General features: G+C 37.8%; 5 protein-coding genes across 6 annotated transcripts; 3 read left to right on the top strand and 2 right to left on the bottom strand.

The window, feature by feature from the left end:
* Positions 1 to 5805: 5805 nt before the first annotated feature.
* LOC119980749 lies at positions 5806 to 6444 on the bottom strand. The gene has a single exon (XM_038823544.1). It carries the CDS (start codon positions 6442 to 6444, stop codon positions 5806 to 5808), a length of 639 nt encoding a protein of 212 aa, XP_038679472.1.
* Positions 6445 to 7241: 797 nt separating this feature from the next.
* Positions 7242 to 9412, top strand: LOC119980750 (zinc finger MYM-type protein 1-like). The gene is made up of 5 exons (XM_038823545.1): positions 7242 to 7320; positions 7818 to 7922; positions 8039 to 8211; positions 8425 to 9134; positions 9226 to 9412. The coding sequence occupies exons 1-5, from the start codon at positions 7242 to 7244 to the stop codon at positions 9410 to 9412; spliced, it is 1254 nt and encodes a 417-aa protein (XP_038679473.1).
* Positions 9413 to 9556: 144 nt separating this feature from the next.
* Positions 9557 to 10801, top strand: LOC119980751. The gene is made up of 4 exons (XM_038823546.1): positions 9557 to 9884; positions 9985 to 10248; positions 10335 to 10549; positions 10673 to 10801. The coding sequence occupies exons 1-4, from the start codon at positions 9557 to 9559 to the stop codon at positions 10799 to 10801; spliced, it is 936 nt and encodes a 311-aa protein (XP_038679474.1).
* Positions 10802 to 10898: 97 nt separating this feature from the next.
* Positions 10899 to 13220, top strand: LOC119980221 (pentatricopeptide repeat-containing protein At4g16835, mitochondrial). Its single transcript, XM_038822836.1, has one exon. The coding sequence runs from the start codon at positions 11001 to 11003 to the stop codon at positions 13029 to 13031; it is 2031 nt and encodes a 676-aa protein (XP_038678764.1). The 5' UTR covers positions 10899 to 11000; the 3' UTR covers positions 13032 to 13220.
* A 316-nt stretch (positions 13221 to 13536) lies between these two features.
* On the bottom strand, positions 13537 to 16960 carry LOC119980222 (GTP-binding protein YPTM2-like). 2 transcript variants are annotated; one of them, XM_038822837.1, is made up of 8 exons: positions 16762 to 16958; positions 15794 to 15866; positions 15112 to 15159; positions 14939 to 14986; positions 14546 to 14617; positions 14286 to 14441; positions 14068 to 14171; positions 13537 to 13860 (listed from the first exon to the last, which is right to left on the bottom strand). In XM_038822837.1, the coding sequence occupies exons 1-8, from the start codon at positions 16773 to 16775 to the stop codon at positions 13764 to 13766; spliced, it is 612 nt and encodes a 203-aa protein (XP_038678765.1). In that variant the 5' UTR covers positions 16776 to 16958; the 3' UTR covers positions 13537 to 13763. The 2 variants fall into 2 exon arrangements, with proteins under 2 accessions (XP_038678765.1, XP_038678766.1); XM_038822838.1 differs by lacking the exon at positions 14546 to 14617 and having other exon boundaries at positions 16762 to 16960.
* Positions 16961 to 17187: the final 227 nt, after the last annotated feature.

Consider the following 17187-nt stretch of genomic DNA (forward strand, 5'->3'; position numbering starts at 1 on the left):
GATAAAGCTGTTTGATATCTTCAATGTTAGATACAGTACAAGATCAAATAATCAAACTTGACAAGGAGAGAGAGAGACAATACTGTTCATCACACACGCAATCTTTTGTTGCTAAAAATGTGAAGGAAAAAAATATTTATTAGATTCATTGTTGATCTATGTGTTTTTTTTTTGGTGGTTTTGGGAGGATTCACTGTGTTAGGCGCAGTTAAGCATATATCATTTTGATTAATGATGAAGTATCTCCACAGTTATAACGTGCATTATATATCTTTATATACAAAGAGAGATAGTGTTTGTACATGTGGCTTGCATGCAGAGATTGTAAGAAAGACTTTCTAAACACTGGATTATAAATATTAAATACTAATAACACAAAAGTCTTGGATATTTAAAAAAAATTTATTCAAACATGTTAACACATGTTACATTTTTAATCTTCCAATACAATGGTATTAGAAGGAAACCTAGGACGCATATACTGCATGTACGCATGAATTCGTTCCTCATACGGAGTAGCCCATGCAGTTGCGCAATCATGCCTGAAGTGAACCCATTGAGGCATAATGGGAGGCATCAGGTAACCCTCTGTCAATGCAACCTGGACGTAGTGATTATTATTTACGTACCCAATAGCAATAGCAACATGTTGATACGACGGTGGTGGAGGAGATCGAAGTGGAAAATACGTGAAGCTCTGTGCAGCACTTAAAATGTGTAATATCACATCGAACTTTGAAGCAATCAAGAGACCCATGTCGGGCATAGTCATCCAATGCTCAATCGGTGCTTCTCTATCTAATGTAAAGAAGTTCAGTGAGTTGTAAACACGAGTCCACTGGTCATCACTGCCAAATATTGCAACATACTGTGTCCTGAATATATGCAACTCTTCTATTAAGTTATACCGGATAGTTGCCCATGCATCTTTGTGAAGACCAAGACAAATAGCTATTGCCCGAAAGTCGTAATTTTCATCAGGTTTTACTCTTGTACATGCATAATGTAAGGATGAAGTATAGATGGAAACTGACGAACATAAGCATGTACAGAGTAATTGTAAGTAGAGGAGCAACTGTGTCTTGTTGGTTCCTGAAACTGGAAAATATCTGGCTCAACAAACTCAAATGTAGCCATATTAGCATGAGTGGATATGTTTCCCTGCTCTTCGAGTCAGGGCCTCCAAACGAATAACTGTGTCTGCTTGGTTCCCGAGAATGAGGGGAATCAGACTCAACGTACACTAATGCAAACGGATTAGCACGAGTATTTGATGCAACTTTTTTCTTCGAGGAGGGGCGTCCACGAGTGTTCGTCTTAACAACAGGTTCACGAATTAAAGTTGTTGATGGTGTGATTATCTCTCTCAACTTCCTTAAAAGACTGAATTTGCCATGCCTTGTTTGCCGCTTAAACTGTTTAGTGAACACTTGCAGATCGACGACACAATCGATGTCATTGTCTTGGAGAGACACACGCGGTGATAAGTCAAGTTTCCTCCAAAAATTATCTATGGAATTAATTGGTATGGGACGACCATCATTCAAATATATTGCTTGCTCGTGTGTACATGGTAGTCCATAGCTCGTACGAAGTTGACATCCGCATTTGTAGGAAACTTCTCTGGTATTCTTAGATCGCTCAAATTCCTTCAAAATCATATGCAATGCGTGAATTGAAACGAAACCACATAATTCTTGGAAGTGCGGCATATTGAATCGATGTTGGACGATAATTTTGCTCTACTCAATACTCACTTTGATAGCTATGTCCTGTGATTGGATGAAATGATGAATAAACGACAGTGATGTCACCAAATCTGACTGTGATGACTCCAAGTATCGTTTCAACTTGGCATACTGGCTCTCGACTCTATTAGTTGTTTGGTTTCCAAAATGCATGTAGTAACCGGTTTTCGTCCGGCCAAAATATTAATAAAAGAAAAATAAAGATATGAAATCTAAAATAAAAATTAAAGGAAGGAAAATGAAGTCCAAACTTGTGTCTTCGCTTAAAAGCCCGTGGACTCATAAATTCAAAATTTAAGGCCTAATTCCTAAATTTTGACCCAATTGTAAAAAAACAAAACCCTAGAAAATATCTAAAAAATAGGGGAATTAAATAAATAATAAATAAAAACCTTAAGAAAGAAAAGGTGGTGCCTTTATTAGGGTTTTGTAAAAGAATGGAAAAGACAAAAAAGGGTAGTCATCTTGGTTAAAAGAAGAGAAAAAGTAGGGGCAAAAAGGAAAATTGAAAGAGCTAGGGTTTTAGTGGGGAGATAGTTGCACAATATAAAGAGCACACCATAGGGTTTTAGAGGAAGGGAAAAAAGGCAGCAGTACAACACAAACAAAAGGGAGAGAGCAATAGAAAGTAGCCGCCGGAAAGAGAGAAAATCGGGGAGGAAAGAACAAAAACAGAGGAAAAAAGAAAAAGAAGGAAAAAACAGAGAGAGGGTAAAGGAGGAGAAATCGAGAGAGGTCTTTGTGTGAGGGAGAAAGGTTCCGCACAAAACATGAACGGAAAGCTAGATCGAAAGGAGTAAGATCGGGAAAGGCTGCAGTCAGGCACAGAAGAGAAGAAGAGAAGCAGAATCGGGAAAGGTAGTCATCTGCTTTGATTTACTTCTCCGCCATTTTCTGGTTCCACTTCTGCTTTTGTTGGACAAAGTCCCACATCTGTTAAAAACAGCAACAATATTCAGTTTATAAGGGGCAAGCCTTCCTCCCCTTAATAGGCCTTTTAGGGGGAGGGCCAAGGGCCCAACTTTATAAGATGGTATCGGAGCAGGCCGTTGTGCACTCATCCTCGATAAGAAGTCCACTTGTTGGGCCTTGGGCAGAGATACCCAGTCCACGAGTGCAAGGGGTGTTGGACAAAGTCCCACATCGGTTAAAAACAACAACAATATTCAGTTTATAAGGGGCAAGCCTTCCTCCCCTTAATAGGCCTTTTAGGGGGAGGGCCAAGGGCCCAACTTTAGAAGAGAGCTTCTGGTTCTATTTCAAAATAGTAGGATGCATATTTTAGTTTTGCCTATGGTTTTAATCTTCTAAAAGATGCACTGCTTGTTGTTTTGATTTGGTGCTATCTCGTGTATGCGTTTTTGATGCCCTGTTTCCTATTTCTCTAGATTCATGCGTGATATATTCATACCCGATGCTCCATGCCATTGTGATTATGTTCTTTTTCAGATTTGTTCTTAGATTCATTTTCGGATTCATTCTCTGGATTTTTCTTTAGTGTTCTTGGCCTCTATTCCCATTTCGAGTTTGCTGTGCTGGTTCTATGTTGATGAGTGACTGAGATTTTGACTTCTGTATTTGAGACTCTATGTCTGGATTTTGCCTTTTGTGTTTTGTGTATGCATATAGTGGTTTCTACATATACGGGTTCATATTTGTTTGTATGTATATATATGTAGCGTGTTTGTATATATGTGTACAGTATATGGTGTGTATATATATATAGTGTATGTGTATATATATATATAGTATGTATATGTGTGCAGGGTGTGTGTATATATGTGTGCAGTACAGTGCGTATGTATATGTACAGTGTGTGTATGTGGGTATAAATACCGTAGGTTTGTGTGTATACATTGAATGTGTTCGTATATGTATATGTGTGTACACCTATGGGTAAATGTGTATATTTGTACATGTGTTTATATAGGTATAGGTAGGTATACATGGTTTGGAGATGAATATGTGTATGATGTTATCATATATGTTTATATGTGTATGTGAATCTTTAAATATGGGCTTGGTTTGATATTATGTTTGGCTATCCATTTGACCCCATTTTTTTTGTGTTTGCTTGTTGGACTTGGGTCGAGTGATACCACTTGGGCCAAGAAGCAATTTAGAGGACTTGGGCTAAAAGACATACATGGAGGAATTGGGTTGGATTTGAGCATTGGCCTTCATGGGTTATATTTGTATTATATTTGTATATGTTTTTTTTTATTATTTTTAGTTTGTATATAATTGTAAAGTGTAACATTTGTAATAGTGTAGTAAAAAATAGTGAAAATGCATACATGATATTCTAGGATGCTAGAAGCATATAGAAATTAAGAAATGATTTTTGTGAATGATGATTCCATTAGAATGCATGCTTAGGACTTTCAATTCTCACATTATGCCATGATCCATAGATGTATGCTAGGCCATGTTATTATGCCATGATGCCTTAGATGCATGCTAGGATTGTTTGAATGCCATGAAAATAAATGAAACATGTTAGTCATTAGAATTAATCCAAGCCGTCTCACTTTAATAAACACACCAATATCAAATTATGGAATCCTTATGTTTTGTTTAAATACCAAGGAACATTCAAGATATTGGGGTTCCATTGGCATTCATCCAAAACATTTGGATTTCGTGGACCCGGAAAGCAAATATGTTTTTAAGAATTTATTTAGGGACTCAAAAGTGGGTTTAAAGATATTTAGCCCATTCAATGAGCCATAAATGAATTCTTTCTTTTCTCATGAAGAATATAATTGTGAGTAAGGCTTGAATTGAACCTTTTTGATTGTGGGCCTTTTTGGTGAATCAACCAAGTTCCCAAAAAACTCTTCTCCAAAACCATCAAAACCCGTTCCCATGTTCTTATCCAAATAGTCTCTTTTCCAAATCATCAAGAACATCAAAACCCACTCCGATTTGGATTTTTCATCCAAGACCAAGTTAAATATTTTTGGCCAAGCCGGGAATGGCCATAGTGATCCCGTGCACCCTTTTTTATCAAACACCACTTCAAGTGGAATTTTTCATTAAGCATTTTTGGCCAAGCCGGGAATGGCCATAGTGATCCCGTGCACCCTCTTTTATCAAAGACCACTTCAAGTGGAGTTTCTTATTAAATATTTTTGGCCAAGCCGGGAATGACCATAGTGATCCCATGCACCCTCTTTTATCAAAGACCACTTCAAGTGGAGTTTCTTATTAAATACTTTTGGCCAAGCCGGGAATGGCCATAGTGATCCCGTGCACCCTTTTTTATCAAACACCACTTCAAGTGGAATTTTTTATTAAATATTTTTGGCCAAGCCGGGAATGGCCATAGTGATCCCGTGCACCTTTTTTTTTTATCAAAAACCACTTCAAGCGGAATTTTTCATTAAACATTTTTTGCCAAGCCGGGAATGGCCATAGTGATCCCGTGCACCTTTTTTCTTTTTTTTTATCAAAACCCATAGAAATAAGATTTTAAAAAACAAATCTTGGTCTAACATTAATAGAACATTTCCACCCATTTGATAATATATGATTTTCTGGGCATATGGAAAAATCATTAAAACATTTGGGACATATAATCATTCCTCAAAACAAATTAGAGCCAAATAGGAGTGAAGGTAACTGTTTTCGGGAGTTGTGGGATGCCTAACACCTTCCCCATGCTCAATAGACCCCCTTACCCACTTTTCTCGTAGACCAAAATGGATGTCCAATTGCATGCTAAAAATCAATTGGTGGCGACTTCATTGTTTTTTCATGCCGGTTGCTTCAATGCATATATTTGTCGGTCCATGCGAATACAAACATCTCCTTATACGATGCCAACCATACATCCTTAAGATAATTAATAATACCTGGAAAGTTTTGAAACACTATCTCAAGGTCCACCAAATTGCACACATACGCATTCTCAGTTTCAGATTCCAGCAACTTAGTCCACATTTTGTAGAATGTATTCCAAGTTTTGTTGTATGTTATTGATGACCTGTATATGCTCAAAAATACTCCTATAGATGTGCCATTTACAAAGTAATTTCTTAGCATCAGGAAATACCTAGGCAGATGCATTCATCAAGGTCAACTCTCTGTCGGTGACAATAATTCGTGGACCAGTGCATCCATCCATTCTTGATTGCAGACACCTTAAAGCCCAAGTATAATTGAACACTTTTTCTGAGTGCAGGAACACGAATGCTATGCAAAATGTCATATTAGTTGCAGTCATGCCGACAATCTCAAGGAGAGGCATCCTATACCTGTTTGTTTTATATGTTGCGTCCATCAATAACATGTGCGGGAATGCACGCCATCCCTCTAATGATCCTGGATGTGCGAAGAATAAATATTCAAGCTCATTGGTTACAACATTTGTTTGACTCTCGAAAATGTATCCTTCACATTGTAGGAATGACATGACAACTTGCATCTGGGTTTTACCGGCTTTCTCTGCAGTTTGAAATTTCTGGCGTGCATTATATACAGTCTTAATGGTAGACACGTTGTCCGGATTCTGCTTCTTCAACGATGTCAAAATATCTCGTGGCTTCACATTTTTCGTAGATAGATGTACCATGAACTGGGTTTCGAATTTAGAGAGCCGACCGGGGTATGGATGTCCCTCCATATACATTGCAGGAGCATGATTATGTGTTCTACATACCACCCTTACCATCCAGTCATCCCCTGTTCGCATTTTCACCCCTTTCAATCTGAAAGGACAATCAATTTTTTTGTGCCTGTAACCTTTGTGGAGGTTTTCTTGTTTCTGTACGTGCCACCGTGATCACATTGGAACAACAGTCTAGGACTCTTCCCGATTAGACTAGTCTCTGACCTTTTAATGACAATGATATATCCTAAACTGCGTCTAGTATTTTGAATCCAACAACAAGAGATTGGCGTGAATTGAATACCTAAAAATGGATTAATTATGTTAGAAATTAATAATTTTTTTATTACAAATTGATATAATAAAACATATATTAATTGAGTTAAATATCATACCATGTCGGTGGAAAATTCGTCCACAATTTCATCAATATTTTCGTCTTTTTGTTTTATTTCGTGTCCAAGAATATCATCCTGAGAACAATAGACATTCACTTGAGCATCTACAATTAATGAAAAAGAATTTCCTAAAACAATTAAAAGTTGTATATTTACCTGATCACTTGAACCACTTGACAATCAAAGATCATTGACCCAAATCCTCAATTGATCTAAATTCATATTTTATGTTGGTATGTATATTATCAAGAACAACCATATATATGTATATATAGATTAATGGTATTAACCTTGAAGTTGTTGATGGAACTAAAGAGTTACACCCTTTTACAGAGAATATATTCTCTGCAACTAAAGAGTTACTTTTTTTTTATAGAGAATATATTCTCTGCAACTAAAGAGTAACACACTTTATGATGTTACTTCACACATTAGCACGACACGTCATACATGATGTTACTGTTTTGGTTAATTTTTGACATAATGGTCATTGGTTTGTGCAGACATGGGTCCCACGTGAGCAAGGGTGGAACTGGGGGGGACTGCACTGGGCTACAGCCTAGTGCAGATTTTTTTTTTTTAAAAAAATATACTTATACATATATATATATACATAAATAGATATATGTAAATAGAGGCTAGGCCCATTAATCATGCTCTTTCTTATTATACAAGTTATGAGTTAATAAACTAAGGCCCACTATTAATTTCTCTCCCAATTCTTAATAAACTAAGGCCCATGAATGATAATCCATGACCATCTAAGAAGGCCTTCAGCCCTTCACAATAACTTGATTCACCTCTTCCGAAGTGGCTCTTGAGTCTTCGAGAATTCGACTCTTTCCACAATAGCTTGCTTGTGCCGTGCGAGATTCAACTCTTTCCACTTCCACCCTCTATAGTGCGGCTCTGCTCATCCTAATTCCTATGCTCCTGCTTATATAAGGTTGGTATAACTTATAAGGGTTTGAATGGTGGTATTCCACTTGTAGCCCATTAGCCCCTAATTGTATTTTTTTTATGCTCAATCGTGACAATTTTTTATTATAATGGTTGCAGCTTGCAACGTCCTTTATTGCTCATATTTGCTCATAGTGAAGTGGCCGACAAAGATATCATCACCTTGTAAAAAGGTTAGAGTTCTTGTTAATCTCAGGCATGTGGGTGACATGTCATTTGTTTTAATTTGGAATAGAGTTTTTCTTTAATCCCAGGCATGTGGGCGACATGCCATTTGTTTTAATTTTCCTTAGATAACTAAAATTGTTCTACTTACTTAGGTTATAAACATAATGGCCATCATCAAGCACCACCTAAAAGAGGGAAAACTCTATTTTCCTTCTTTAAAAAGAAAGATGGTATTCCTGATGATCAACAAAATGCAGCAGCACAAACTTCAATTCCTAATTTGCGCACTTCTGAAACTGTTGTGGTTGAAAGTTCAATTCCTAATGTGCACACCATAGACACGATTTTTTTTCAACGAGATCCAGACTTACGTATCCCAATTAGTGATTATCCAGTTAATCAATGAGATGAGATTAGACGTAAATATCTAAATGCAGGGCCTTTTCAACCAAAACTTTCTAAGTATCCTTGGATAGAAGTTGGGGACCAGCATCACCGATTTAAGTATGCTTGGTACAAATAATTTCCATGGTTGGAGTATTCTCCTTCTAAGGATAAAGCGTATTGTTTTCCGTGTTTCATTATTGAGACTAAAAGTAGCTCTGCTTTAGTTAATGAAGGGTTCAACAATTGGAAGAGAGTTAACAACGGAGAGAAATGTGTATTTCTTGTTCATGTTGGAAGTGTATCTTCGTCACATAACAATTGTGTGAGATGTGTCCAGGATTTGATGAAACCAACCCAACGTATTGACAAGGTAATGAATGCACAATCAAAGGAGGATGTCATGAAGAATAGGTTGCGCCTAAAGACAGCAATTCAGAGTATTCGTTGGCTTGCATTTCAGGGATGTGCTTTTAGAGGCCATGATCAATCCCCTCATTCATTAAATCGAGGGAATTTTATTGAAATGGTAAAGATGATGGCTACTTTAAATGAGGATATTGCAAAGGTGGTATTGGAGAATGCCCCTCAAAATGCAACATATACAAGTCCAAAAATACAAAAGGAAATCTTGCACCTTCTTGCTAACAAAGTGAGAATGGTGATTCGTGAGGAAATTGGAGATGCAAGTTATTGTATTCTTGTTGATGAAGCACAAGATGCTGCTAAAAGAGAGCAAATGGCAATTGTGTTAAGATTTGTCAATCGCGCGGGCATTCTAATTGAGCGCTTTTTTGATATTGTTGGTGTTAGTGATACTGCAGCAATTACTCTGAAAAATGAAATCTCTGTTATTCTTACAAGGTACAATCTCTTGTCACTTTGAGCTCTACAATCTTCAACTATTAATGTTTCAATTATAGCATTACTTTGAGCTTACTAATATTCTTACAAGGTACAATCTCCAAGTTCAAATGATGCGTGGTCAAAGGTATGGCGGTGCTAGCAATATGCGGGGTGCTTGGAATGGACTTCAAGCATTGTTTCTCAAAGATTGTCCATATGCATATTATGTTCATTGTTTTGCCCATCGACTGCAACTAGCATTAGTGGCAACAGCTAAGGAGATGCCTTGCATTTGACAATTCTTTTCACATTTGACTTCCGTTGTTAATCTTGTGGGTTCTTCTCCTAAACGCATTAGTGAGTTACAATCTACTCAACGGGATGAGATTACTCTCATGTTGGCTACTGGAGAAAGACAGTTTGGTAGAGGAGCTAATCAAATGAGTGCACTTCATCGAGCTGGAGCCACTCGTTGGAGCTCTCACTATGACTCTGTTAGGAGCTTGATAGAAATGTATGGTGCATCATGTAAAGTTCTTGAACATCTCAGTAACGATGGGGCAATTGGATCTATACGTGGGGAAGCTAGTGGTGTTTATGCTGCAATTATGACCTTTGAGTTCATATTTCTCTCGCATTTGATTGATAAAATCATGGGAATCACAGATTTACTTTGCCAAGCTCTACAACGTAAATCCTTGGATATCTTGAATGCCTTGAGATTAGTTCAACAACGAAAGCTCTCCTTTCCAGATTTAGACAAGATGAGTGGGATACATTTTTTGAGAAAGTGAAGTTATTTTGAGAAAGTGAAGTTATTTTGTACCAAACATGACATTGATATTCCTGATGTGGGTGGTCGTTATAGAGTGCGTCGTTCGTTCATGTCAACGACAAGATCCTATTACAATCGAACACCATTATCACTTTGATGTCTTCAATGAGGTAATTGATTTTCAATTGATGGAGTTAAATAGTAGATTCAACGAGAAATCAGTGAAACTTCTTACTCTAAGCTCTGCTTTGGATCCGAGTGATTCCTTCAAAGCATTTAAAATTGAAGACATATGCAATCTTGCAAGCAAATTTTATACTCAAGATTTCAGTTCACAAGAAATCCATGCTTTGAGATGTGAGTTGGAGCATTATCAGTATGATGTAATACTTGATCCTGAGTTTCAAAGGGTTTCCACACTTTCTGAATTATGTCACAACTAGTTACGTCAAGAAAGTCACAGAACTATTATCTGACTGAGAGATTGATTCGTCTAGTATTAACTCTTCCCGTTTCGACGGCGACTACAGAACGGGCATTTTCAGCTATGAAGCATGTTAAGACAGCCATTCGTAACAAAATGGATGATGAATTTCTTGCAGATTGCATGGTTCTTTACATTGAACGAGAACTTGCTGAGAAAGTCAATTTAGATTTTGTAATAGATGATTTTTATTCCTTGAAGTCTCGTCGAACACAACTTCAATAGATATTATCTCACCTTGTGTAAGGCATTTTGTTTCATCAACTTTAATAGTGTATTTATGCTAATGTTTTACAGTTATTTTATGCGTTAAATAGGAGTAATGTCGTAGATAACTCTAAAAAAATTTCCGGGGACGCTGCCCCCGGACCCCATCAACTTCTAGTAGCCCCCAACTCCAATTCCTGGTTCCGCCCTTGCACGTGAGTGAGTTTATGAAGTCACAAGTATAATCCATCAATCATAAGTAATAGACTAGGGTGGGTTTGTATAGCAACACCATTTTTCTTCATTGGAACTCTTCGCTGCATCTTTGTGTACGTATGTATTAGTAAGACAAGATACATAAGAAAGCAACTGCTGGCTAAAGTACGATGTCTGTAGTTGTTTGTTTTTCCAAACAACTATGGCATGTGTATTATTCAAGAAAATAAGAGCGCCTGTATTTTTTCACTCCTACAAGATCCTCTCACAAAAAAGAACCCAATTCCAACTTCTGTCTCTCTTTTCCTTATCAATCGGAAATATTCATGCCAATCCAAACGAAGAATCAGTTCCCTCCTTCTCCTCCCGTCTTCTCTCGAAAACCCACTTGGTTCCTGTGAATTTGGAGAAATCATCGCCTTGTGGTCGAAATCCATGTGGGGAGATAATCTCATCAAACAAGACTATCACTAGCTATGTTAGATCCGGAGATCTAGACTCTGCCCTTCAATTTTTCAATGGCATGGCCGTCAAAACTACGGTTACGTGGAACTCAATTCTTACTGGGTACTCCAAAAGGCCTGGGAAAGTGACACAGGCCCGCGAGCTGTTTGACAAAATACCTCAACCAGACACGGTGTCCTACAATATTATGCTATCTTGTTATATTCACAATCATGACATTGATATTGCATGGGATTTTTTTCTTTTGATTCCCATTAAGGACATAGCGTCTTGGAATACCATGATTTCGGGGTATGCCAGGAAGGGGATGATGGCCAAAGCACATGAGTTGTTTTTTGAAATGCCAGAGAAAAATAGTGTTTCATGGAGTGCAATGATTTCAGGTTATGTGGAATGTGGGAACTTGGACTCAGCCCTGGAGTTATTTAAGGCTGCCCCAGTTAAAAGTGTGGTGGCATGGACAGCAGTGATTACTGGGTATATGAAGTTTGGGCTAGTTGAATTGGCAGAGAAGCTGTTTTGGGAGATGAAAGTAAAGAATTTGGTCACTTGGAATGCTATGATAGCTGGTTACATTGACAACTGTAGAGCGGAAGATGGCTTGAAGCTTTTTAAAGTGATGCTAGGATTTTGCATCAGGCCTAATCCATCAAGCTTGAGCAGTGTTTTGCTGGGTTGCAGTCAATTATCTGCATTGCAGCTGGGCAGACAAGTTCATCAGCTAGTTTGTAAATTTTCTATATGTGATGATACGACAGCCAGCACTTCATTGATTAGCATGTATTGTAAGTGTGGAGATCTTGAGGATGCTTGGAAATTGTTCCTTGAGACTCCAGGAAAGGATGTTGTCACTTGGAATGCGATGATATCTGGGTGTGCTCAACATGGGGAAGGTGAGAAAGCTCTACATTTGTTTGAAAAGATGAGGGTAGATGGTATAAAACCAGATTGGGTTACATTTATTGCGGTTTTGTTGGCTTGCAGCCATGCAGGATTGGTAGACCTTGGCAAGCGATTATTTGATTCTATGGTAAGGGATTATGGAGTTGATGCCAAGCCTGATCACTATACGTGCCTGGTTGACCTTCTTGGCCGAGCTGGCAAGCTGATTGAGGCTGTAGATTTGATAAAGAAAATGCCTTTCAATCCTCATTCTGCCATATTCGGAACACTTTTGGGAGCATGTCGGATCCACAAAAACCTAGAAGTGGCAGAGTTTGCTGCCAAGAACTTGCTTAAACTGGATCCAACGAGTGCAGCATGTTATGTTCAACTTGCTAATGTTTATGCAGCAATGAAGAGATGGGATAATGTCAGCGGCATTCGGAGATCAATGAAAGACAATAAGGTGATAAAGACCCCAGGATATAGTTGGGTTGAGGTAAAAAGTGTGGTCCATCAGTTCAGATCTGGTGATAGGATGCACCCAGAACTGGCCTCTATTTATGAAAAACTAAGGGAATTGGAAAAGAAAATGAAGTTAGCAGGCTATGTGCCAGATCTCGACTTTGCATTGCATGACGTGGAAGGAGAACTGAAAGAGCAGCTGCTGTTATCACACAGTGAGAAACTGGCCATTGCTTTTGGGCTCATGAAAGTGCCTTTAGGGACTCCAATTCGCGTGTTCAAAAACTTGAGAGTATGTGGGGATTGCCATCATGCTACGAAGTATATATCAGCAATTGAAAATAGGGAAATCATTGTCAGAGACACCACAAGGTTTCATCACTTTAAGGACGGAATTTGCTCTTGCAAAGATTACTGGTAATCTTGCTGAAATGAAGTTCCATGAGAACTAGTAATGGTTTCTGCCATCGCCATCGAACGTCATCAGAACTTGACATGTAGGAAAAGGTTAAATGAGGGTTGAGTCTTCATCCATCTTGTTTGAGTTGATCGGCTGGCTGAAAAATATGGAGCACCTAGCATTTCACAATTACATAATCCTTTTCAGGAATTCTTGGGTGTTAGTAGGAGCAAGCAGGCTGAGTTAGAGGTGGCTAGTTTCCTCCTACGAACATGCATTGACCATGATCTGGATCCAATGCATAAAGCTGATTCTTCTATTGGATGTGATTCAACCATGTTGCTGGAGGTTCACCAGGAGCGGATCGTGGGAAATATATTACCTGGTTCATCCGCCAACACCATTATACTGTCGAACTCATGATTGAACCGAGGATAGCTGGGAGTTTTAATAAATTGTTTCTTTTAATCATCAACTGAATAGTCAATATCATCAACCATGCATAATGAACCTTGCGGTAAGAGAATAAGGGTGAAATTCTGCAAACTCATTAATATGACTGATTTGTACAAATGTTACTTAAAATCAAATAAATTTAAAAGAATTGAAGTTTTGACAATGTGTTGAATTAACAACACAGAATTTCATTACAATAATCTTCTTCACATCTGAGCCAATTTGAAAACTAGTTTTACAATGCCACAAAGAAACAGAACCAAACATCAGAACCCCCCAATAAGGCTAATTCTTTCTTCAAGAAGAGCAGCAGCCAGACTTCTGGTTAACCGGCTGTCCTCGAATCTGCACTGTTGGAGGCCTGGCATTGTTCATGGACGGTTGGCTTGCCATCCTGCAAGAAGACCAAATAATCAATAATCTCTAAATTCATTCATGGACTTCATCAACACATCTATTTATTTTTTCAATGCAACTTCATCAACAGATTTTTTTAAAAAGAAGTATATATCAGCACAAGGAACAAAAGGTGCTCAGCCTAGCAGCATGACACGCTCTTCCTCTAGCTCAAGTGCAGGGCAGTACTACAGAAAATATGTACCTATTCTTGATCTCAGCAGACATGGCCATGAAAGCCTGTTCGACATTGGTGGCATTTTTTGCACTTGCTTCCATAAAAGGGATCCCAATTTCATCGGCAAATGCCTAGACAAGGGAAAGAACTCAAAGAATAAAAATTCTGAATGCATGTATTAAATGGGAGAGCACTACTTCACCTCAGCAAAATAGGCTAAATGGGATGGGAACCATAAACATTACCTTTGCCGTCTCATAGGAGACAACTTTGTTTGCTGTGAGGTCACACTTGTTCCCAACCAAAAGCTTGTTAACATTTTCACTTGCATAGCGATCAATTTCATTCAACCATTGCTTAACATTATTGAAGCTCTCTTGATCCGTGACATCATAAACAACCTGACAGGAGAGCCACCAGATAAAAAACCAATCTTCACGATAAATCAATACATGGACAATGCATGCACACACCCAAAAAAGACGAGAGAAATTGCAGTACTTACGATGATGCCATGAGCACCACGATAGTAGCTGCTCGTGATTGTTCTAAAACGTTCTTGGCCAGCCGTATCCCACTAAATACCCAGTAATGTAAGGAAAAAATATCAGCAACAAATACTAGCCAAGACAGATAAATTAGAAGTTCTATGGCTGACAAAAAAAAGTGCTAAAAAATATCAAATTCAAAATATATTATAAACGGTAGATGTCAAATGACAGAGACTATTAATATCCTGGCACAAAACTCCTCTGATATTTCTAGATAAGATACTTCCACTCTTTGAGATTCTTCAATATCCCATAATCATAGCCCCAAAAAACACTACTGCGGTACTGCTGAAGGTAAAGTTAATCCTTGAAATATGAAGCAAAAGATAACAAATTCAAAAACTTACAATTTGGAGTTTAATGGTCTTTCCATCTTGTTCCACGGTGCGGATTTTCTACATAATAGAATGCAATACAAATTATACAATGACTTTTTGTCATTTTCTATACGTAGAAATTAATCTCCATCCAATAATGGAGAGAAAAGACGACGTCAGAAAAATGGGGAATGATGACTTACAAAGTCAACTCCAATGGTACTGATGTAACTCTCAAGATATGAATCATCCTGATAAACAAAGAGAACGACAATAAGAATGAAAGAAACAATATCTGCTTAAATTGTCTTATTCTTCGCAAGGCAACAAGAGAACACAGACCAAAAATCAATCATCAACTTTGTAATGACATAAAATATACAATACCTCAGGAGACTAGAGAGCAATAATGTGGCAGCAGGGAGGAAATATTATGGCTATTGCTTGTATGAAGTTAGGAATTTACAACTTCATAACAAAAAAAGGGAAAAATTATGGGTCTTTAATTTTTCAGTTAGGCAAAGCCTCGAGTACTAATTCTGAAATCTAGTAGGAACATGTCGAGCCAGGTTAGTCCATCTTGGTGCAACCACGACGTCATTAAAGGTAGAGTTCAGAAAAGGTTAGTTACTTAGTTTAACAGAAAATTATTCAGTAACAATATTAAATTTTCCTATTGGCCAAATTTCTATTGTATGTATTCTATGGAAAGACTAAAGCATGTTATACTTTTACAAGTTGATGCGATTGCACCCACCAAAGTCACAATCACAAATACACGAGTTTCAGTTGCACAAATGTAAATAACTAAATACTTTCTGCATATGACTACTAGCATTGTAAGATATTCCTTAGTAGAAACAGGAAAGAATACTAAGAACTTACAGCAAACCTCAGAAGTAGACATGATTTTCCGACACCAGAGTCTCCGATAAGCAAAAGCTTGAACAAATAATCACTGAAAATAACAGAACAAAGAATATTAAATGCATGCTCATACAAGGGATGAACGTATATTCAAATCATAAAAAATACCAACTTGCCACACACAGGGTATTCACTATTCAGGCACATCACATCCTACATCACAAAAACAGGGGTGGATCGCATGCAATTCTTTTGACTTAATAAGCATATACGGAAAATACATTAACTTAGATGATTATGTAAGACCTCACACATACTTCAACTACAATAAACCCATTTCATGCCTCTGAGATGACCAAAGTAAAAAAGAAACACAGCAACTTTGTGAAATGAATAATTTATTTGACACTGCAGTCTCAAAATTTTTTAGCAGCCAAAAATGATTACAAAAAGGAAGCCCATAAAGCTTGTCTAGTAACAACGGATATTAAAACATGCCTAATAAATTCTTGATTCATCAATTGCTTTGTGACAATCGATACAATACTCCAAGATTACAACTTAACAGCCTATATGAATTAATAAGCAAAATCAACAAAATATAAAACTAACAATAAAATCTGAAAAATCTGCTCGCACTGCCTAGCCTTCATGGTGCCGATTCAAAGACGAACTAGCCAAATTCAAACAAATGTTGTTTAAGAGACAAAAGCTGGTCGATAGATCCATGTAATGATAAAACCGCCAAGATCTAAAAAACGAAGGCAATTTGGACCATATCAAGGTTCGAATCCTAAAGTCAAAAGACAGAAACGTCAAAATGACCAAATCAAAGAGCAGAAACAAAAACACGAAGTGGTAAAAACAAGATATGCAAATTAAAAATAACGGGTCCGCGCTAACTGTGATAAACTCATAAAAAGGGAAGCAAAACGATCCATATATTCAAAGGACTTAAAGAGATTCCACAGAAAATTGGAACTTACTATTCAGGATTCATGATTACGTCGCTCACAGATCGAAGGAAACGCGAGAGCTACGAAGTTAGATGTCGGAGAGCGAATAGATATTCCAGCGGGATACTGACCGGCACCGTGATCGTCGGAGAAAGAGAGGATTGGAAGACGAAATCGAGAGAGGAAGGAAAGGAAGTTGGGGTGCGTGTTGTTTTGTGAAGGACCCGATTTGTCGTGATTGTTTTACATGGCCAACTGGAGATGGTGACCGCCACGTGTAATGAATGCAATCTGGTTCAAATTACGAAACTGGGCATCCTCCCTCTATTCTTATTCTTCATGACCCCCCCACATCCCCCCCCCCCCCGGTGAGGACGATATTTTTAATTTTTTCTTGCAATCCATTTTTTAAATGGAAGAAAATGATAGTATAGTTATAAACTCAATGCATGTCTA

The sequence above is a fragment of the Tripterygium wilfordii genome, chromosome 16 (genome assembly GCF_013401445.1).
Source record: "Tripterygium wilfordii isolate XIE 37 chromosome 16, ASM1340144v1, whole genome shotgun sequence".
Taxonomy (NCBI): Eukaryota; Viridiplantae; Streptophyta; class Magnoliopsida; order Celastrales; family Celastraceae; genus Tripterygium; species Tripterygium wilfordii.